Consider the following 22,864-nt stretch of genomic DNA (forward strand, 5'->3'; position numbering starts at 1 on the left):
TTCAACCACAGGCATTCTAAATTCTGTAACTTTCGACTTCAAACATCGCTTGGCATACTTTCAAGATGGGAATAACGCTGCAGTTATCAATGTACCAATTTAAGAACAAAGGTCGCAGATCTCCGGCCTGTAAATGATCAGTTATGTTGAGCTACAGAAGCGAAAAATCGGCGTGCAGCGTGCTTGGTTTTGCATGTAGGGTCGCTGACGTGCGAAATCGCTGGCCTCTTCCACCACTGTTCCGAGCAGACGGTGCGTGGCGAGCTTGGCTAGGGTCTACAACCAATGCACTAAATGTCCATCTGCGGTTCCGAGGAGCCAGCGGCCTGTGTGTAGTAGCTTGCGACGAAGCACAGTACGAATTCTTCGCTTTTGCACATCCGCTAGCGAGGTGGTCTTGCCCACCAAGTTCGGGCAGAGTAGGCCTAGGCACGACTTTGAGAAGAAAGTGCGGCTGCGATGTGCATGGCCGCGGTGCCTGATGTTTCAAACTGCAACATGCTCGATCGGGAGTACTAAGATTTGTCCCATGGTGGTCTTCATTGCAAGGTTCGAAGTGGCAGAACATTCCCGCCAACGAGTCAACGATATGACTGTCGATTGGAGACGCGCGTGTGCATACGTGTGCAATGTTCACAGCGAGCGCGGCGCACGATCGTAATCTGATAACTGAACTTCCGCCTGCACCTGCCTAGACATAATTATGTCTTGAATTATTTTCGGCCTCTGAACACAGAATGAGAGTGAAAACGTCACTGAAAAGCGCGATTCCAGACAGTCGTTACTTCGCGACGAGGAAGAAGCAGCCGACGCTACCCCGGAGGCATATCCCGGAACAAGCATCGCACTAGCGAGGCGTACTAGAGCAACATGGCAGAAGCGGCCAATCAGAGGCCTCAAAATCAATTTCAAACACCTGCTTTTTGAACACCGGATGCTCTTTACAAAATACCTTTACGGCAAGTACAAACTGGTGGTGGGAGTTGTGCCGTTGCAAAACTATAAAATTTCAAAAGATGCGGAAGAAGCCGTTTTTTTTTTATAACAAAGTTGCTTTTTGCAGAAAAATGAGTTCGTAATATCTGAAAATTTGTTGTAAAGGTATGTTCCTAACACTATAATCATTGCAAGACCATTTTTCACAGACATTGTTATAATTGTAGCGAAGCCTAGGAACTTAGTAATGGATGGATGGATCGATCTATATGGTTGTACCCTTTAGATCGGGCAGTGGCTAACGCCACCAAGCCGTAATACTTAGTGAACCATAAACTGGATTTATTATTTTTTTTTCCTTTAAATAGTAAGGTTAAGGACTGGTAATTTGCAGTGAAGGGTTTAATTTTTACTCGTGCCTTGACTTTAGCCACCAATCAGATAACCTCTTTCTAGTTAATTTTACCCGCTTAATGCCCTCCCTGGCCCTGAACCCCAGTGCTTTGAAAAACTCTGCGGCATCATCCTGAACTATAAACCCTTTACAAAACATTATCAAGTGTTCTGCAGTTTCCTCCTCCTCTCCACACGCACTGCATATCGTGTCTACCCCTTCGTATTTGGCCCGATATGTCTTGGTTCGCAGTACTCCCGTCTTTGCCTCAAACAGTAGAGAACTACCCCGAGTATTATCATAGATCCTTTCCATGGCACTTTCCTGCTTAAAGGTTCGATAGATCTCTAGTGCGGACTTCGTAATCATGCCCATTTTCCACATGTCAGTCTCCGTTTCCTTCACTTTCTTCTTAACCGATAGTTCTTTTTGGTTTGGCCACCTGCTGTTTTCTAAGTATTTACCAGTCAATTTTCTGGTTCGCTTCCTCCATTTTGTATCAACATTCTTCATGTACAAGTAGCTGAAAATCTTCCTAGCTCAACGCTCCTCCCCCATTTCTCTCAATCGCTTCTCAAATCTGCCCCGCCGCGGTGGTCTAGTGGATAAGGTACTCGGCTGCTGACCCGCAGGTCGCGGGATCGAATTCGGCTGCGGCGGCTGCATTTCCGATGGAGGCGGAAATGTCGTAGGCCTGTGTGCTCAGATTTGGGTGCACGTTAAAGAACATCAAAAGGTCGAAATTTCCGGAGCCCTCCATTACGGCGTCTCTCATAATCGTATGATGGTTTTGGGACGTTAAATCCCACATATCATTATCATCAGCTTCTCAAACTTTATCTTGCTGCTAGCTTCCCTGCCCTCAAATGATGTCCATCCCATATCACCTTGTACTCCCTGATTTGGTGTATTCCCGTGAGCTCCAAAGGCAGGCCTATCTATTTCACGTTGCTTAATTTCCAATCTTGCTTGAACTTCTGATCTCATGCACAATAACGCATTGCCAAACGTCAGACTAGAACCATGACCCCTTTCCATATTCCTCTCACAACATCATACCTATTGTAATTCCACAGTGCCCTATTTCTCATCACTGCTGCGTTCCTGTTACCTTTAGTCGTCACGTATATTTCGTGTTCCCTTAGATACTCGGTCCCATTGCTTATCCGTACACCCAGATATTTGTATTTATCTGTTATCGCTAGCGTGACCTCTTGTATTGTAAGCTCACTACCTTCATTATCATTAAAAATCATGACTGCCAATTTTTCCTTACTGAATCTGAAATCTAACCTATCTCCCTCATTACCGCATATGTCCATCAATCTCTGCAAATCTTCCTTGTTGTCGGCCATTAGCACTATATCATCTGCGTACATCAATGCTGGTAGTGCCTGTTCAATGACTTTTCTTTGCTTGACGAAAGAGAGGTTGAATCCAAGTCCACTTCCCTCTAATTTGACCTGTAATCCTTGTAGGTACATCGTGAATAACAAGGGTGACAGAGGACACCCCTGCCTAAGCCCCCGTTTTACCTCTGTGGGCTTGGATACCATTTTTTGCCACTTTATAACTACCTTGTTACCTTTATAGATATCCTTTAAAAGATTAGTGACTCCATCTTCCACGCCTAGTGTGTCCAGTATTCCCCACAAGTCCTCTTTAAACCATTGCTATCGTATGCTCCCTTGATATCCAAAAATGCTAGCCACAGGGGTCTGTGTTCCTTTACTGTTATTTTGATGCACTGCGTCAGTGACAACAGATTGTCTTCCAACCTGCTCTGTTTCCGAAACCCATTCTGCAGTCCCCCAGCACACCTTCATCCCCTATCCATGTCTGCAGTTTTTCCTTTATAATCTGCATCGCCAGCCTGTAGACCACTGATGTCACCGTTATAGGACGGTAGTTGTTTAAATCAGCTTTGTCCCCCTTTCCTTGATAGATCATGCTCATCCTGCTTAGTTTCCATCCATCGGGGACTTCACTATCGATTATTGTTTTGCTCACTACCTCTCTCAAAGCATGCTTAGACTTCGAACCCAATGTCTTTATCAGCATAAGTGGAATGCCATCTGGGCCTGTTGATGTACTACTAGGAACTTTCTTCTCAGCCCTTTCCCACTCTCGTTGTGAAAATGTAGCCATTACGCCACTAGGTTCATCCTTGTCTATTGCCGTGCATAAGGCACTTCTTTGTTGAAATTTTTTTGTCACCCTTGTTTTGATATATTAAATAGCTTAATCCCCTTCTAGCCTAGCACCTTCAGCTGAAGTTATAAACCTCTGTTCTAGGCTCGTCTCATTTCTTAGGGAGTTTAGATGGTTCCAGAATTTTGCAGCTGCCTTTCTATCATTTTTATGTACTTCTGCCAGCCACTGAGCTCCCTTTCTTCTAATATTTTCATTAATCAGAAGGGAAGCATCCCTTCTACAGCTCAGAAAGATTTCCTTTTTTTTTTTTTCAACATCATCTGTTGGTTCACCCTGCTACTTAACATGTCTGTGTTCCCTAGAGGCTTCCTGACGTTTTGCTATGGCTCTCTTAACTTCCTCCTCCCACCAACTCTTGGGTTTGTGTCTTCTTTTCAGGGGTGACTTGTCACGTGCCTTAGCAAGCTCTAGCTCAAACAGTCTTATTAGATTTGTGTATGTCCACACTGTTTTATTTTCCTCAGTGATTACTTTCTCAATTTCTTTAGTAGCTATTTCTATTTGCCTTTCTGAATAAAAATTTTCCTTTCGTTGCTCATCTTGTCTCCTTCCGGCTTTCACTGCTCTTCCAAAACTTAGCTCGATACGTTTGGGATTACTACCATAGAAATCGGACTATAGGTCGAGTGGGAATATAGGTCGACCCCCCAAGTTCAGGTTACCGAAAAAGAAAAAAAGGAAAACGACCCAAAACTGCCGAACCACATTTATTTGCGAATTGGGCGCACCGCACCCCTATCGTCGGAGCTCCCCTCAACCACCATCGCAACTGCTCCTATTCGTCCGAAGAAGCACCACTGTCTTCTGAAGACGAGTTTGTCGCTGGCCGCCTCCCACAGTGTCAAACCACACAGAGGTCACATTGGCGTTGCCAGTCTGCCCCGTCATGTAGTCGTTCTGCTCCCGAAGCCAAATCACGAAGCGCTGAAAGTTTATGAGCATGTCCTCTAACTCCTCCGGCAACTTTTGACAGACTGATGTGCACTACCGGAGAGAAAATCCTTTTCGTCGCATAAATTGACGCACCCAAGAGTTCGGTGCACGAAACTCTTCTCTCGTGAGCCCAGCTTCTCGAGTGAGTTCCACGGCTTTCTTGCGAATGGTATCTACGGTCACTGGCAGCGAGCGCGCACGAACTTCACGCACAAGGTCTGCTAGCTTATCCTCCAGCTGCGAATGAAGGGCACTTCGTCCACGAAACGACATTTTTCGAGGATTGCACATCTGCAGCTTCCTTTTCTGCACCCTCCAATAGCGCACGCTTTTTTGCAATACACCAAAGCGGCACTGAGAAGCCATATTCCCGTTCCCTTCTGCGAACTCAACAACATTTACTTTAAATGCAGCTGAGTACTGCCTCCTCGTACCGCTACTCATATTGACTGAACGAAAAAAAACATACCACTAAAAATGCAGCGCAATTTCAAGCGGAGCGAAAACTCTGAACAGATCGGAAGCAAATCACGAACACAAAGAAAACAGACCGAGAGAAAAAAAAAAAAGACTGCGATTGAATTTGGATGCAGATATGGCCGCGTCCGGCTTCACAAGCACTTGCAAGCCACATGTTGCCAGACAGCTTTGCACTTTCGGCTAGACACCACTATATAAGACGAGGGGCGACTTTAGCTTATTATTTCATTGAAAATATCTCGACTTATATTCCGGTTTATACGGAACCCGGACTTCTAGAGCCACCTTCATCTATGTGCATTCCCCTGAGCCTATCATACATCCTATGTGACATTGGTGCGTAATCTATCGTCGACTGCAGCCTTCCTACCTCCCATGTTATTTGCCCTTCAAACTTCTCAGTACTGTTGCAAATTATCAAATCATGACTTTCACACATATCCAAGATCATTTTGCCTGTTGGGTCGGTATACCCATCTATATCTTCTATGTGCGCATTCATATCTCCTAGTATAATTATCTCGCACTTTTCTCCTAATTCCTCAATGTCCTTTGATATACACTCCACCATTGCCTGGTTTTCCTCACTGGCCTTTGCTCCTGTCCAAAAGTACACCAAACCATGGAGTGTCATTTGCCCTGCCACTTTTCCTTTTAGCCATAAATGTTCCTTACACTCCTGCTTGACCCTTTGCCAGTCTGTACATTTATGAATGAATGCCCCAATACCACCACCCTTTCTGCTGCCTTCTGTTTTATTACAGTATTCGCACACGTAGTCCGGATTGTTCGGAGGTTGTTCCATGTACCTAAGATGCGTTTCTACAAAACCGTATACCATCGGCCTCTTCTCCCTTAGCTGTTCTTCTATCTCTTCCCACTTCAGCCTGTTCCTGCCACCCTGCATGTTAATATAACCTACGTCTGAATTGGCTCGGCCCTCGTGGCTATGTCTATTTCTGCCCCGAACTCTAGCTGTCTTGGATATTAATGCCACTTTGGAATCGTATCAGTCCATACCACCTGTCAAAGAGTCTCCCTGGTTGTTTTCCTCGTTACTAGCTATCCTGAACCCCGAAGAGCCCGCGTGCCCCCCAAAAAAGCTACTGCGCGTCCTGCAAGTCGCCAACCCACCTCATGACCTATCCGCTCATCGAAGCGAATTATGTCTCGTTGAAAACCACCCCACCTATGCACCTCTCTGTTTACTTCCACCACCTCAAAGCCTTTCTCTCAACTTATCTGCCATATCTCTTGGTTTGCGTTGACAACCGCTCTTTGCAGGTTGCTGTCACACACCGGCACCTCCGGTATCCTTTATATCACTACCTGTACCTCAGGAGAAGTGGCGCCCATGTCATCGACGCCTTTCGCCAGTGTGGTCGCTAGTTTTGCCATATATTCATTTAAGACATCGTTTAAACCGCCTGAAATTATCAAACGCCTTCAAGTGGGTCATCTCTGAAAAGAATGCCGCTCGCGTGGAGAGTCTGTGCTTGGCCGTGATTATTGCCATTACGCTTTGTCGCTGAGTGCCACCTAATAAGCTCCTTAACGTAATCGACATTTAGTTATATCAGGGTTTGTTATGTCAAGGTTTGAGCGTACAGCATCTACATTTTGTGCCCCATATAAGTGGTCTGAATAGAACAGTTTCGAACAAAGAATAAGCGACATGCTATGCCTCCATGCATTGTCATACAATTGCAAAATAAACTTTTATCCATGCAATTTGTAAAATTTCGACATTTTCGCTATCTTTGCAATTGCAATCAAGATGGGCAATGTTACAGGCAGCAATAATTCTAGATTTTACCATCATCGAACTATCAAAAATACTTCATTAAAGACCAACTCTGGCGATTTTTTAGCATGACAGAATAATGGTGCTTTTATCTTCCCGAGACACTTTTGTCATGTGCCCAACAACTGAATGCCCAACAACAACCCAAAAATAATTTTCAATTACCGTAAAACCACAATACCAAAACCCAACCGAGTTCACTTCTAAGTGTGACGTATTCATGTGCCCGAACGTGTCTGATTGCGCATAATGCCCGCCAGATGGCACTGCCTGTTCATGCCTTCTGATGGTGATATGGGATGGACATCATTTGAGGGCAGGGAAGCTAGCAGCAAGATAAAATTTGAGAAGCGATTGAGAGAAATGAAGGAGGAGCGTTGGGCTAGGAAGGTTTTCAGCTACTTGTACATGAAGAATGTCGATACAAAATGGAGGAAGCGAACCAGGAAGTTGACTGGTAAATACTTAGAAAACAGCAGGTGGCCAAACCAAAAAGAACTATCGGTTAAGAAGAAAGTGAAGGAAACGGAGACTGACATGTGGAAAATGGGCATGATTACGAAGTCCGCACTAGAGATCTATCGAACCTTTAAGCAGGAAAGTGCCATGGAAAGGATCTATGATAATACTCGGGGTAGTTCTCTACTGTTTGAGGCAAAGACGGGAGTACTGCGAACCAAGACATATCGGGCCAAATACGAAGGGGTAGACACAGTATGCAGTGCATGTGGAGAGGAAGAAGAAACTGCCGAACACTTGATAATGTTCTGTAAAGGGCTTCACCCTATAGTTCAGGATGATGGCGCAGAGTTTTTCAAAGCACTGGGGTTTAGGGACCGAGAGGGCAAAATAGACTTTAAGCAAGTAGACTTAACTAGAAAGAGGTTATCTGATTGGTGGCTAAAGTCAAGGCACGAGTGAAAATTAAACTCTTCACTGCAAAGTACGAATCCTCAAACTAACTTTTTAAGGAAAAAAAAATAAATATAGTTTTCGGTTCATTAAGTATTACGGCTTGGTGGCGCTATCCACCGCCCGATCTAAAGGGTACAGCCATATCCATCCATCCATCCGTCCGTCCGCCACAATCGGCTAAAACTGTTATGGCGACTATATGTCGAATCGTGTGAGGCTCACAATGCAATACCACTGACCACCCATCGCACACCCACGAACACGGAAAAGGAAATTGCACACTCAACCAAGGAAGTGCCGGCTAAACCCACACAATCAATAGCAGACAAGCAAACGCTGCAGTGGCACATCAGTTTCCGTCACTTCTGACAGGCAAAAATCAACATAAAACACACAATGTTGCCATTAATTCTGGCAAGCGAGGTGAGCGTTTCGATGCAAACTATTGAATTCATTTGAAAAGAATCTGTGAAACGCTCAAGCCTGCAACTTGGCATGAATGGCGCAAACGTGCAAATGAACATACTCAGTGAATTTCATTGAGATCCATATACCTCGAAAAAAACTGGGGGACCCTTAAGCTTTGCCTTTAGGAGTTGAAGTTGAACGCGATAACGTAATCCAGCCCCTAGTGCACCCTTCAACCGCTAGGTGCGTACTTATTCATACGTTTTGTTATGCATACACACGCACGCACACAAACAAGCACACCGTAGATTGGACCAGCGTGCGCTATTATCACCGAATGGGCTCATTTTTGTCATGATGCGTGTCGAACAAAATGTGTTAAAGGGGCCCTGAAACACTTCTTCAAGTAACCATGGAATGAATTTACTAGAAGAGCTTATTGCCTCACGAATTCAACACTGCAAAAATTTTAAGAATCTGTTCAGTGCGAGTGGAGTTACAAAGGTTTGTCGCATCTTGCAATTACATTACCTCTTCTCTCGTCCCGACGAAAGCACTGGAAGCTAAGCAGGTAGGGGTGGCAGGGCAAAGAAACTACCGCGCCTTGTGATCTTAAGCCTTTTTTTTTCTTCGAATGCGCGGCTTTTTCAGTGTTATCGCGCGCGCACGTGTGGACAAGTAACAGCCTCCTGCGGCTATCTCGGTAAGTTGATTTTTCGGTCACAGACACACAGACAATTTTTCGCTCACAACCAACGGGGCTGATGCCGGCGGCGGGTTTACTGCAACGTGAGCTCTTTAACACTATCGCACTAAAATTGCCGAAGTAGGCCAGCAGCGACAGATGTACTATTCTGACAGTATAAAAACATGCACCTCGACGGTATCATTTCATTCGTGCACAGTTTTGGACTGTAAAACGTCCCGCATGACTTGGCAATGCCGCATGTTTCCAGGAAAGATTGGTACGCACCGAATTTCCCGTCATTTCAGCGATGGTTCGCAGCTTGGTGAACACGTGCGACAGCATCAGCGGTGGCGGAGGGAACAGCACCCGTTGTTGGCTGCGGCTGCTCTGCAATTGTTAAAAATGTTCCGTGGAATATAAGAGTAAAAAAGTATGAGTACGCAGTATATCCAGCTGCATAGTACTTTCAAGCAGCTGTGACTTTGAAAGATGGAAAGAATTCCTGAATATAATTCCAGCTTGATCCAAGCTGTTAAATCACTATCACATTATTCTAAAACCCCCAAGGTTCTTACGAGAGGACTGATAAGTGAGAACACATGCAAAATACATTGCGTATGGTGACAACCAGCTGAAATTCCCCCACCAGACATCGTGATTTTGCATATTTGGCTACGTCTTCTAGGGCCCACATAGTTTTTGATTGGTAAAAATTGAGTGCATTGTAGTCTGAGAGAGCCCGAGGCTCAACATACCCAAGTTTTAGGAGGCTTCATTCAGGCTATGTGGCTGAAATCCAAAAATAAACTCTCATATTGATGACAACACCGCCGAGTGTTTCAGTGAGAAATGTCAAAAGTGACACTTTTGGCACTGATTTTTCTTATCTATTAATTTGAGAAATCTTGAAAGTAATGATAATAGTTTTCAGAGTATAATCGATCAATCTAATTCTTTGTTTCCATTTAGTATCCCTTTAATGTGGTGTCAAGGTGTACTACTCACGGGTAGCGTCCCTTACCTCAGCAACTAAGCCCAGGTCACCTTTGGCTGCGGCTTCGGCTCGCACTTTATCCGGGGTGCGGCCGGTGGCCTCGGCAAGTGCCTTCACAAGCAGCGACTCGCCGATTCCAAGCTCAAGGCCTTCGTAGTCGGGCGCGATCTTGTTGAGGCAGAGGTAGACAGCACTCAGCAGGTCGTCGGGCGAGAGGGTTAAAACCGATCGAAGAAAGTTGCTTAACACCTCGATGATGCGAAGTCTGGGAGAAAAGGAGGAAGCAGAGCGATGCAAAAGTGAGAGAGAGAGAGCCACCGGTGTAGCCAGGTGGTGGGAGGTAAGCCTCACCCCTGAAATTTTTTTCAGTTTTGCACGTGTACATGCACTGCAAATCCTTGTGCGGCGCCATCACGGCTGCCTGACAGCTCGCAAACCCACCTGCCTGAGATGCCGTCTATCTTGTCCAAGGTGATGGCAAGGGCAAGGTACGGCACTTTGGCGCCCTTTTTCCAGCAGGCGTCTTCCACAGGGTCATAGTTAGCCTTGTCAGGGTTGTAATCGCACACCTGGCTGGTAGCAGACGACTTCTGGTCGGACTTTCCAGACGTGGTGAAGGCGCTGTTTGTGAAAGAGTAGGCAGATCATGCTGTGATTGACTAATTAAATTAGGTAGCTCAGCAAGCGGTGAAAGGCGGGCTAGCCGGTACATGCCTTAAAGAAGGAACTAACAGGGCAAGGGGGGACAATGAAAAGAAACACTAGGACAGTGGCTGTCCTCGCATTTTTGTTTCTTACCCCTGCCATTTGCTCTGTTGATTTTTCTTTACTTTGTAACTATCCCAAGTTAACATGACAAAGGAAAAGAATGGACACAAAAACACCACAGCAAACCGTTTCAAACTGATATTGGAAGCACATGACATGCAACCCAAGTAGAATTGCTGGGGTGTTTTTGCATTCTGCTCAAAAGAAAGTGCAACATGGTGGCTGAAAGTTGAACCCATCCCATTCAGCCATCAAGCAGCCATGTGAAGAAGCAGAGTGTACTGCTGCATCGTCTCTCAGTTGCCGCACGCTGACGTATATGATGCAGAACTGTCTTTGCTAATGCTGTTCACTGAACTAGTCAGTGCCGGAACTGCTCCAGTAAACTGTCTTCAGCGCGACTGCCCAGCTGTCATTAGTGCAATGATACAAATGTCAAATGACATGGGGTGTAAGCATTAAGCTTAGCTGAGGCAATAAAGGTAAGGATTAGGCTTAGCTGGAGTGACAAATGTAAGCATTAAGCCTAGCTGAGGCAATGAAAGCGAGTATTAGGTCTGGCTTAAGCCTAACTAGGCCTAAAAGAACTGAATCGGTTGCACAGAGCTCGCACCTATGAGCCAGAAGAAGAATTAAAAGAAACAACCTAAGACAGTCCTGTATTTTGACGCTTGGGTCACACAAAGTAATCTACTAGAAAGAAGCCTATCGCTATTCTACGCGTACTAGCCAAGTTCAACGATTCTGAATCCGGGAGATTTCTGCAGCGGGGGATGGGGGGGCTGAATTGTTTGTTTTTATATTTTTCGGCACCAAAAAAACCAGGGACAAACAAACAAACAAACATTGCGAAAAACAAGAGGGGGTTAGGGTGGGGGGGGTCTCAATCACAAGCACAAACATCAGCGTTTCGGTCGGGTTGGAGTGGCCGAACACACGAAGGTAGGGTTTCCCACTAAGGTGAGAGTCTCAAAAGATCAACACAACTAGCAGAATTTATTTCCCTTAAAGCAGCTCGTGTATGTCTTACTAAGACACTGTGAACGGACAGGACGGCGCGGCTGACTGCTGCAAAAGCGCGGGTCAAAGCTTTGCTCCCTACTAGATCCTTTTGACGGGAACGACGAAACGTGTCTGGCCCCTTTGTCTAGGCTGCTTTTTTGCCGTCCCCGCCACCGCCCTCATTCACCGTACATGCATACTTATCTATATATATTATCACTCTAGAAAGGAATAAAAAGCCGCACGCTAGGTGCCCAGCTCGTCGCAATGCGCTGATGCGAACTTTGCCCTGCGGGTGGGGTTATTGCTTGTGCACCTGCACTTATCTTTCGATGGGGAGAATCGTGTGCCTTTGGCTTTCACTGCAACGATTGCGTTAGTTGCCTGAGCCCACAAAGGTATTTCCAGTCTATACACAGGCCCCGTTTGCGAAAACAGCACGCTTTTCATACACAGCAAGGTATAACTGCGACACTTGTTACCGTAATTACTCGAATGTAACACGCACCTTTTTTCCGGTTAAGCGAGTTCATAAATCGCATGCGCGTTAGAATCGAGCACGAACAAAAAAATTACGGCCAATCTATTGTCATCGGCAAAACCAAAATGGCCGCCCCCTACGTGCATCGGCATGGCGCGTCGGCCATTTCTGCCTATGTGTTTCCCATGTGGGGCACTTCGTACGTGTGCTGAGGAGTTCGTCAGCTAGTAGTGCATTAGCATCGACAGCGTGGAAGGGCCGACTCCAAAAACTCGAGTGCACCACGATGCCGCTTTTAAAAGAAAAGTCATCGCAGGTGCAGAAACGGACAGAAATCGGGCCGCATCGCGGTCGTTCGGAGTTCCCGAAACGTGCGTGCGGGACCGGCGGACACAAAAGCAGAAGATTTTCGACAGCAAAGCTTTACGCAAAGGCTTCAGTGGACCACAGCAGGGTCGGTTTCCGCAAATTAAAGAGCTGCTCAGCGAGTATGTGCTTTAGCAGCGAGCAGCACAGCGGCCCGTGACGGCAGACCTGCTCCAAGTGCGGGCTATGCATTTAGTCTTAGAAAAAGGTCTAATGCGGAGCCAGTTTAAAGCGAGCAGGTGCTGGCTAACTAACTTTATCAAGAGGGAAGGCCTTTCCCTCTGAAGGCGAACGGGCATATGCCAAAAGTTGCCGGAGGAGTACGAAGAAGAGCTTCACAGTTTTCAGAGGTTCGTCCTACACTTGCGGCACAATAACGGCTACCTGCTTGGGCAAATCCGGAATACCGATCAGACACCTCTTTACTTCGACATGCCTAACACCACAATCGTCGAGAAGAAGGGGGCGAAGCAAGTTCGCGTGCTGACATCGGTCCACGGTAAAACTACAGTGACGGCAATGCACTGTTACACGTCAGATGGGCACAAGCTTCGCCCGTACCTCATATTTAAATGGAAGACGCTCCCGAAAGGAGTCGTTTTTTCGAGTGGTGTGATCATGCGGGCCAGCGAGAAAAAATGGGTGCGCGTTGCAATCGATGTCTTACGTTTTTTTTTTTTTTTTTCGCGGTGGAAATCGGGTGCGCGTTACAATCGAGGGCGCGGTAGAATCGAGTAAATACGGTAGTTTGTACTCATCCGTACCTGTGATTATGTATCGAGCATCGCTTTTTTTGTTGTTGTTTAAACAGCGAGTGACGTGTTGGGCAGTAAACGTTAGTTCGCTTTCGTCTTGTGTGTATTATTTTCGTGCGTCATTTGTGTGTGAGCAGCGCGCTGCGCGTTTCGATCTTCTTGCCGTTCTCAGTGTGACATTCCAAGTTGTTGCTGACGCATTCATTGCTTCGCCCTTACGGCGAGACTAACTTTTTTTACGTATTCACTGCCTTTAGTCTACCGCTGCGTGCCCTCGGAGCTCGTAGATCGCTATTGCGCCGTCGCAATCACAATGTTGTGCGTGGCGGTTGCAGCAAATGGTAGTTCCTTTTTCAACCCCCATGCGCTTGACTGCGCACACGCCTTCAAAACAAAGTCGTTCTATACTGTCTACGAACGCATCTGCCGCGGTTTTATCCGTAGGGTTTGCGGAAAGCAGCGTTGCTTAGACTGGTTGAGTGTTGAACACACGCACATTTTCGGGACTTTTGGGACAGTTACGTCGTCACCATACAGGATCGCGTCAAAAGCGACCACGGTTTCGGTGACAGCGGTTGTGGCAACGACAGTCGCACACACTGTAAAAGACAGTGCGTGCGCCGGTCACACACGTACTTCCGAAGCTTCGCGTACGTTGCTCTCGGCCTTCGTTCGGCGATTTTCGTACTAAAGTTCATATCACCTGCCACGATAGGAAATGTGTTTGGAACATTACAATTTAGGCCCAATAAACATAGCGGAATTTCGCTGAGGAAATTAACGAATTCGTATCTGCCGCGGTTTCGCATCACTGAGATTCTACTGTACGTTTAGATGAACGCCTCTTACACATAATAAAATGGGGTAAGTTCGAAAAGCCTGGAGCGGATTGAGCTGCTTTTTTTGTCAAGGCAGCCGGATCACGCACAAAAATTTTGATTTCCGGGAGAGTTTCATGACGATTGTACAAACAAAAAAAACGGTCCAAATCCGGGAGTCTCCCGGCCAATCCAGGAGACTTGGCAGGTATGTCTACGTGCCCGAAGCAGCACCTTCAGCTAGAACTTTGACAAGCAAGAAAATTGGGCAGGAGTAACGTACTAACAGTGCAAAAAACTAAAAACAAATATGACGCTAAGTAAAGGTCAGGCGACATGTCCCTATTACAATAAGTAAACTGCGATCAGCAAACCGGTCGTTCCTACCAACCCATTTGAAACCACATCAAAGGAAAGAATTTCATTACCACTTTAAATAATGTACCGTAATTACTCGAATCTAACGCGCACCTTTTTTCCGGTTAAGCGAGTTTATAAATCGCATGCGCGTTAGAATCGAGTACGAACGAAAAAATTACGGTAAATCTATTGCCATCGGCAAATCCAAAATGGCCGCCCCCTACGTGCGTCGGCATGGCGCGTCGGCCATTTCTGCCTATGTGTTTCTCATGTGCGGCACTTCGTACGTGTGCTGAGAATTTCGTCATCTAGTAGTGCATTAGCATCGACGGCGTGGAAGGGCCGACTCCAAAAACTCGAGTGCACCACGATGCCGCTTTTAAAAGAAAAGTCATCGCGTGTGCAGAAACGGTCGGAAATCGGGCCGCATCGCGGTCGTTCGGAGTTCCCGAAACGTGCGTGCGGGACCGGCGGAAACAAAAGCAGAAGATTGTCGACAGCAAAGCTTCACGTAAAGGCTTCAGTGGACCACAGCAGGGTCGGTTTCCGCAAATTAAAGAGCTGCTCGGCGAGTATGTGCTTGAGCAGCGAGCGGCACAGCGGCCCGTGACGACAGAACTGCTCCAAGTGCGGGCTATGCAATTAGTCTTAGAAAAAGGTCTAATGCGGAGCCAGTTTAAAGCGAGCAGGTGCTGGCTAACTAGCTTTATAAAGAGGAACGGCTTTTCTCTCCGAAGGGGAACGTGCATATGCGAAAAGTTTTGCGGAGGAGTACAATGAAAAGCTTCACAGTTTTCAGAGGTTCGTCCTAAACTTGCAGCGCAACAACGGCTACCTGCTTGGGCAAATCGGGAATGCTGATCAGACGCCTCTTTACTTCGACATGCCTGGCACCACAGCCGTCGAGAAGAAGGGGGCGAAGCAAGTTCGCGTGCTGACATCAGTCCACGGTAAAACTACAGTGACGGCAATGCTCTGTTACACGTCAGATGGGCACAAGCTTTGCCCGTACCTCATATTTAAATGGAAGACGCTCCCGAAAGGAGTTGTTTTTTCGAGTGGTGTGATCGTGTGGGCCAGCGAGAAAAATGGGTGCGCGTTGCAATCGATGTCTTACGTTTTTTTTTTTTTTTTTTTTTTTTCCCCCGCTGTGGAAATCGGGTGCGCGTTACAATCGAGGGCGCGGTAGAATCGAGTAAATACGGTAACTCTTTGTAGGAAGCAGCAGCACCAAAGCAGCACTCACAAATTTTGGAGCTTCTTCTCGGCCTTCGGTTTTTCCTTAGCTTTCTCGTCCTTCGGTGGCGATGACTTGGACATCGCAGATGGCTTCTCTTCCTTAACTTCCTTCTTCACTGGAGGCGAGGCTTTTGTTGCTTTTTTGTTGTCCACATTTTTTTTCTTGCCCTTCTCTTCTTTCTCTCCTTTTTCTTTCCTTCCTCTTTCTTTCTTCACCTCAACTTTTTCATCTAGAACACAAAGCAATTGCAATAAAGAATGGGCATTGCACAACCATACTTTGGAGCTGTCTGTCATATAATAGGCAACTCAAGATTTCTTATACGTACTACAACGAATTTGTGTCTGAAACGTACTAATACAAGTTTATTATGTACAATATATTTTGTAAATAAAAACACAAGTACCAAATCAATCCAACAGACATTTACGCCAAGAAAAGCATAGAGGGGACATTATCTGTGAGTTCCAACTTTAGTGTAGCAATTATGGTGTAAATTAAAATGAAACATAGTAAATGAAACACCACCGTTATCGTGCCCTAAACCCAGAGCCTTCAAAAAAAGTTGGGAATTCAAACCTTGCCGATGGATCAGGCAAATTTTTGTCCACTTCAATTCATTTCAATTTACGTCATAATATAGTTGAATTATTGTCTCCTATGCTTTCTTTGGTCTAAATTCTGATTAAATTCGTTTGATTATGTTTAACAGAGGAAAGAGCCCTTTAAGCAAATCTTCCTTCTTTAATAAGTCAAGATTTCATACACTGCAACCAAGTTGCATCTGATAAGAACTAATATAGGTTCATTATATTAAATTTCTGTCTTTTTGTAAGTAGACACGCCCAGAGTCCTTCAAAAGCAGATTACACATAACTTCATTAAATTTAAATAACAAGATTACAAACCAGATTCGAAATTATTGGAATACATACAGAACATTTCGTTAAGAATGGCTTGAAATAATCGTTAAAAAAAAAGGGGCAGCTTCATCACTTTGTATTCTTGACTCGACTATGCACAATTATGAACCATTAATGCAAAACAAGTTAGGCATAAAAAAACATAATCATATTTGGTTTCCCCCTTAATACACATGTCGGCATGATTCCGCATTCCAGTTGCCTTATATATCGATCGTAATGTGGCCACGATTGTAACGCATGTCTAAGATGAAAAAGATTAAACAAATATTAAAAAATGCATGCATATTTGCACTTTTAGACAACTTAAATTTAAGTATTCAATTGTAACACAAGGGTTGAAATAAGGTAGCAAAAGTCAGTGAAAAAAAGGTTGCGTTACATTCGAGTAAATACGGTAGCAGAAGAGGCCCAAGAGACCGTCAGCAACAATGTTATTTACAAATGCTGGGTTGCGCACTATAGCTGCCTGTTACTGAAGCTGTTCCGCTTCTGCGATTTCTTGTCCGCATTTCATTCGTCCCAACTGTACATTAATAATGCGATACTTGCCTGATTCAGGTTTGGAGTCTGTCTCCATCTCCTCCTGTTTAGGCGAAGCAGGTGGTTCAGTTTTGACTTTCTTGTTCTCTGAAAACCAGAAGGATTCATGCATTGGCCCATGATTAGATTTCTATGTGCTTAGAAGTTTTCATTGATCAAAGTGCATACAGAAGTTATGCTAAAGCCAGCAAAACGAGATCACAGAACAAACTGCCATGAAATTTCCCATTCCATGAATGCAACCTGTGACTGTCTTCCTCTTGCTTCTAGTGGTCAGCACAGTAGCATGTCATGTTTATTTTCTTTAATCTGGTAAGAACACATACAAATGCACCTTCAGTTTAAAACTGCAAAACTTTTGTGCCAATTAAATTGAAGGACACCTAAGATTTGAGCAAGTACGGTATACTGAGCTAAAAGAAGGACTATCAAGGCTGGTTGGCTTGATACATTTAAGAGGTCGCTGTTGAGACGCTCTGCTGGTAAGGGTAATTCCCTAGTCAGCGTAGCACTTCGCAAGAGACACCATACGCAGCAGAGTCGCGTTTTAAATGCCCTTCTTTATTTGTGGCCTCTGCTTATATAACACATTGCTACGGGGCGCCACTGATGAACTCGATAGGAAAGAAGATGATGTTTGATATCTCGTGCAGACTGATCTCCATCTTGTACACTCGCCTGTAAATCCATAGTAAATACATCCTCAGACGCCTTTCTCCTCGTAACATTTTGGCGAAGAGTGCGGTATATATTAGGGCAGGACTAGTCATTTACATAATTACTACCACACCCACTGCAGTCAAGCCCTTGTAGACTAATATGATAGTGGGCTGCCTACACATGCTGTTCATGCGTGGACCAAAAAATTTGTCTCCTCAAACATTAATTTCTCCGTGCACTGAGACATATGTGTACAACAGTTTAAAGAAATATGAGGAATAAAATAATGAAAGACAGTAGTATTTGCTGATGAATTTCCCTTCTCACGCACCTGCTGGAGAAGATGGTTGTGACGACGGCTCTTTCTCTGAAGTCGGCTCAGTTTTCACTCGCTTGGCGTCCGACTCGGTCGACAATTGATTGGGCTCAGGGCTTCGCTTGGCTGACTTACGAGCTGCAGTAAAGGAAGAAATGCACAAGAGAAACAACAAAAGTTTATTTACTCTAATAAATACACTCAAACCTCAATATAGCAAATTCGGAAATAATGAATTATCGGTTATAACAAAGCAAGTGACCAATGTTTTTGCTATAGATCCGCTGTAACAAATAATGGTATACATATAACAAATTTTCTGATATAACATCTTTTGATAGCAGATGCAACTTTCTTATATTGAGGTTTAGCCAGTGTGAATATTTGGGCACTTAAAATACTAGAATAAATATTACAATATTCAAATATGCTTAGATTCAACTTTAAATTATTGAAAATTTTCAAGTATTTGGAATAAGCGAGTAAGTGCATACTAGTCCACATGCAAATCCCCTGTAAAGGTGCTTTCGCTGCTGCCAAGGATTGCTATATCGTCAAAATCTGAACTAATGTAAAACCCCACTAGAAGCTTAAATTAGCAAATTACCCTCACATCGATTCATCATTTTTAAAGTTTACAAGCTCGTTACAAAGGCTCATATTCTCTAAATACAATAAATGTTAAATGTGACATATTTTACAGGTTATCACTTACATTCTGCTGAAAGCCTAATCTTGCTAGGATTCAAAGTTGCTTCCGCTTTCTTTGAACAAACAACAATTGCATTTACACATGCTTTACTTCAATTTTAGTACATTGAGCAGGTTGGTCGGGTCAAGAGAAATATGGTAATTTTCCTGTATGGTGTGTGGTTTATACTATTTGAATTTGATTCAAAATTATCCGACCAAATCACTATTCACTTTGAGCATATATCGTATTTACTCGATTCTACCACGCCCTCGATTGTAACGCGCACCCGATTTCCACCGAGAAAAAACAAAAAAACAACGTAAGACATCGATTGCAACGCGCACCCATTTTTCTCGCTGGCCCGCACGATCACACCACTCGAAAAAACGACTCCTTTCGGGAGCGTCTTTCATTTAAATATGAGGTACGGGCAAAGCTTGTGCCCATCTGACGTGTAACAGAGCATTGCCGTCACTGTAGTTTTACCGTGGACCGATGTCAGCACGCGAACTTGCTTCGCCCCCTTCTTTCCGACGGTTGTGGTGCCAGGCATGTCGAAGTAAAGAGGCGTCTGATCGGCATTCCCGATTTGCCCAAGCAGGTAGTCGTTGTTGCGCCGCAAGTTTAGGACGAACCTCTGAAAACTGTGAAGCTTTTCATTGTACTCCTCCGCAAAACTTTTCGCATATGCACGTTCCCCTTCGGAGAGAAAAGCCGTTCCTCTTTATAAAGCTAGTTAGCCAGCACCTGCTCGCTTTAAACTGGCTCCGCATTAGACCTTTTTCTAAGACTAATTGCATAGCCCGCACTTGGAGCAGTTCTGTCGTCACGGGCCGCTGTGCCGCTCGCTGCTCAAGCACATACTCGCCGAGCAGCTCTTTAATTTGCGGAAACCGACCCTGCTGTGGTCCACTGAAGCCTTTGCGTGAAGCTTTGCTGTCGACAATCTTCTGCTTTTGTTTCCGCCGGTCCCGCACACGCGTTTCGGGAACTCCGAACGACCGCGATGCGGCCCGATTTCCGTCCGTTTCTGCACACACGATGACTTTTCTTTTAAAAACGGCATCGTGGTGCACGCGAGTTTTTGGAGTCGGCCCTTCCACGCTGTCGATGCTAATGCACTACTAGCTGACGAACTCCTCAGCACACGTACGAAGTGCCCCACATAAGAAACACATAGGCAGAAATGGCCGACGCGCCATGCCGACGCACGTAGGGGGCGGTCATTTTGGTTTTGCCGATGACAATAGATTGACCGTAATTTTTTTGTTCGTACTCGATTCTAACGCGCATGTGAGTTATGAACTCGCTTAATTGGGAAAAAGGTGCGCGTTACATTCGAGTAATTACGGTAGTAATTTACCATTCCCACGAGCCCACTACAAAACCATAGGAGTCAATTGCAGGAGAAGGTACTAGCGCTATATAAGTATGAAAGAATAGAAAAGCAGAATGGGAAACTATGCATGTAAAGAAAAATTTAATTTTCAATAAGATGAGAGCGGAGTAGGTCGGGGTACATAGATGTGTTAAGGGCATCTCAATAAACATCAAGAAGAAACAGGCATGTAGCACGAAGGCGAGGTAACCGCTGGTCGATAGAGGGGTACCGATATTATTTCTGAAGGCAAGCTTACTCTGCAATAGTACGTGTTTCTCTACAGCATATGGCACAACACAACCGGTTGCCCAATGAACGCACACACAAAGGGACAACACAAGCGCTGCGAAACTTGTGTGGTCCCTTCGTGTGCGCGTTCGTTGTGTAACCAAGTGTGCGCCGCCATACGCCGTTCATGACTTACGAACACGCCCACAAGCAGCTTTTAAACTAGTTTCCTGTATACGGAGGCAGTTCTGAGTAAGTTTGAAGATAAGAAAATGCTAAGATATTTTATTCTGATATCAAAATCAATTTTCCTCTGACGCACCTACTGACCTTGACACCAGCTTGGCGACAAGCTACGATACTAATTCTCTTAACTTCATGCAACAGTGGGGCTGAATGCAACGACAGCAGACAACGAATGTTACAAATGGCCGCTTTCACGTCACCAAAACGTCCCACTTCTGTGTTACAAACAGATCCATGCTGCGGAATGGTCCTCAAAATGTCACAACAACTTCCACCAGCATGTGCCACGGGGCTCAGACTGTCTTGTGACATACAGGTACAGCAGGAACCGAGACTAGCTTGTAGAAACTTACTGTGGGTACTTTCTCAGGGTGCGCTCGCCCTTAGCAGTAGATATTCCAGTTTCTTGAAGGATCTGCCTTTCATTTGACATATTAAATCTACAACCGAAAATTCTTCTTGCGGCAACCATTAAAGGTAACAAAATAGAAGCATGCTCGAAAGAAATATCGAAATACACTCGCTGACCGATCTTTTTGACCCTCAAGTGGCCAAAAAAAAAGTACAAAAATTCAGACAGTCTGAAAAAGCAAATTCACGCAATAAAGGTCATTTTATTAACCGATATTAACCGAGCGGCTTGAAGACCTGTTGAATATGTTTCTGTGAGGCGTAACGTTGCCGTACCAATATGTCAGCTTTCACGTCAGCGAGGGTGACGTTCCCGCTGTAAATAGTAGAGAGCACCATGAGGGCTCGCGCTAGTTTGGCTCTAGCAGGCAACGCAGTCTCCGGCTTCTCGTTGTCAGAGTTCGCATCACCATCTTCCAGCACTTGGAGAACTACTTCATCGTCAGTAAGCTTGGCACAGGGCTCGATTTTGTCGTCGACGCGAGCGAACTCCTCCAGCATCGCTTCCATGGGAGTGGTGCCTGCAGCCCGGAAATGTTCAATAAGGTCGGTAGATGAACAGTGTTAATCGGATTGGCTACTGTTATCATTAGACGATGTGGGCACCTCACGTTTGACGGCGAAATGCATGGTGGAAACTTTTGGAGATTGTTTTCTCCGAAACCGCCTTCCGGCGTCTGAAAGAATGCCGAGAGCAGACAGCGAGTGAACGGCGCAGCTTTTGCAACTGTCCACACATAAGACCATGCAACTAAGCACGCGTGACCGACAGAGCTGCTTGAGAGTCCAAATAGTTCCTAGGTCCATGGGCCAAGTAATTAGTAGTGACGTCGTGTTTGACGGCGAAAATTCTACTTGCATGGCTTTCAGGTCCTCGATGTGGCCATGTGCAGCGCAATTGTAGACAATCATTCAATCTTTGCATCCTTGCCACTCAAACTTCTTGTCCAGCTTCCAAATGTATTATTCAAAAAGCTTCTGCGTTACGCACGCCTTCTTGTTGGCTTCGTGCGTCTCGGATTCTTTAAAGTGGCGATAAAACCATAACTGGTAGTTGAAGCAACGAGGCATACAGTTCAACAAGCGACACCATTGGCGACTGACTGCCTCGGGGGACGAGAAGTAGGCACAGGATTGCCGTCGATAAGGAGCCAGAATTCAAGTCAAAAGTAGCCACAGCATTTAGCTTTATCGCCAAATTGGCAGCCAAACAGGACAAAATCAGTATTATGACTACAGTTTTTAATATTATACAATAAATGTGACTAGATATGCAAAATCATTCAAAACTAAGGGCATATATTTTTGCCTTTTGCTTGATCTTCGATGTAGATGAGTTTCAAGAAATTATTTATTTGTTTACCGCAAGGCCAAGAGCATTGCAGAGGAGAAGGAATAAAACACTAACAAAACACAGTGAGTAACAGACACAATGAACAAATTTCCAACAGACTACCCGTGCAATGATCGCTACTTCTTCACGAAAACGATGATTACCACCACGTGATCGGTAGGGAGTTGGATTCCACTGGTTCGCTGTGTGTGGTGCGATTTTACAAAATGGAACACCAACAGCAATAACCAAAGCAATGGTCTGTAGTAGGGCAGAAAGCCGAGCTATTTGGTAATTGCATTGTAAAACGGTGCAAGAATACACATGGACACAGCAAGAAGATAACAATGTCAGTGTTGAAAGTTAGCGCCAGTGTTTTCTTTTCGCTATGTCCATATATTTTTCCTGTGCTATTTTAGAAAATAATGGGACACAGAGTGCGCTGCTCAAATGTGGCGTGAAGGATGCTACGGTGGTATATTTTATGAAATGAGTTGAAGCTTCCAAAATTTTGAGTCGCTGTTAAAAAGATTGCGGGCAAATGTTAGATTTCGCGGCTGTTATGCCAGCAGT

General features: G+C 45.0%; 1 protein-coding gene across 1 annotated transcript in view; it reads right to left on the reverse strand.

Annotated features, from left to right (window-relative positions):
* Positions 1-22,864, reverse strand: part of DNAlig1 (DNA ligase 1) — a 40,274-nt gene that overhangs the window by 14,179 nt on the left and 3,231 nt on the right. Inside the window, exons 5-10 of the mRNA XM_037431191.2 lie at positions 18,014-18,136; positions 17,032-17,109; positions 15,563-15,785; positions 10,208-10,387; positions 9,794-10,031; positions 9,058-9,159 (exon numbers count right to left, since the gene is read on the reverse strand). Of these exons, the coding sequence (XP_037287088.2) occupies positions 9,058-9,159; positions 9,794-10,031; positions 10,208-10,387; positions 15,563-15,785; positions 17,032-17,109; positions 18,014-18,136 (944 nt within the window). The remainder of the gene's footprint in view (positions 1-9,057; positions 9,160-9,793; positions 10,032-10,207; positions 10,388-15,562; positions 15,786-17,031; positions 17,110-18,013; positions 18,137-22,864) is intronic.

This window comes from Rhipicephalus microplus, chromosome 7, assembly GCF_043290135.1.
Source record: "Rhipicephalus microplus isolate Deutch F79 chromosome 7, USDA_Rmic, whole genome shotgun sequence".
Classification (NCBI taxonomy): domain Eukaryota; kingdom Metazoa; phylum Arthropoda; class Arachnida; order Ixodida; family Ixodidae; genus Rhipicephalus; species Rhipicephalus microplus.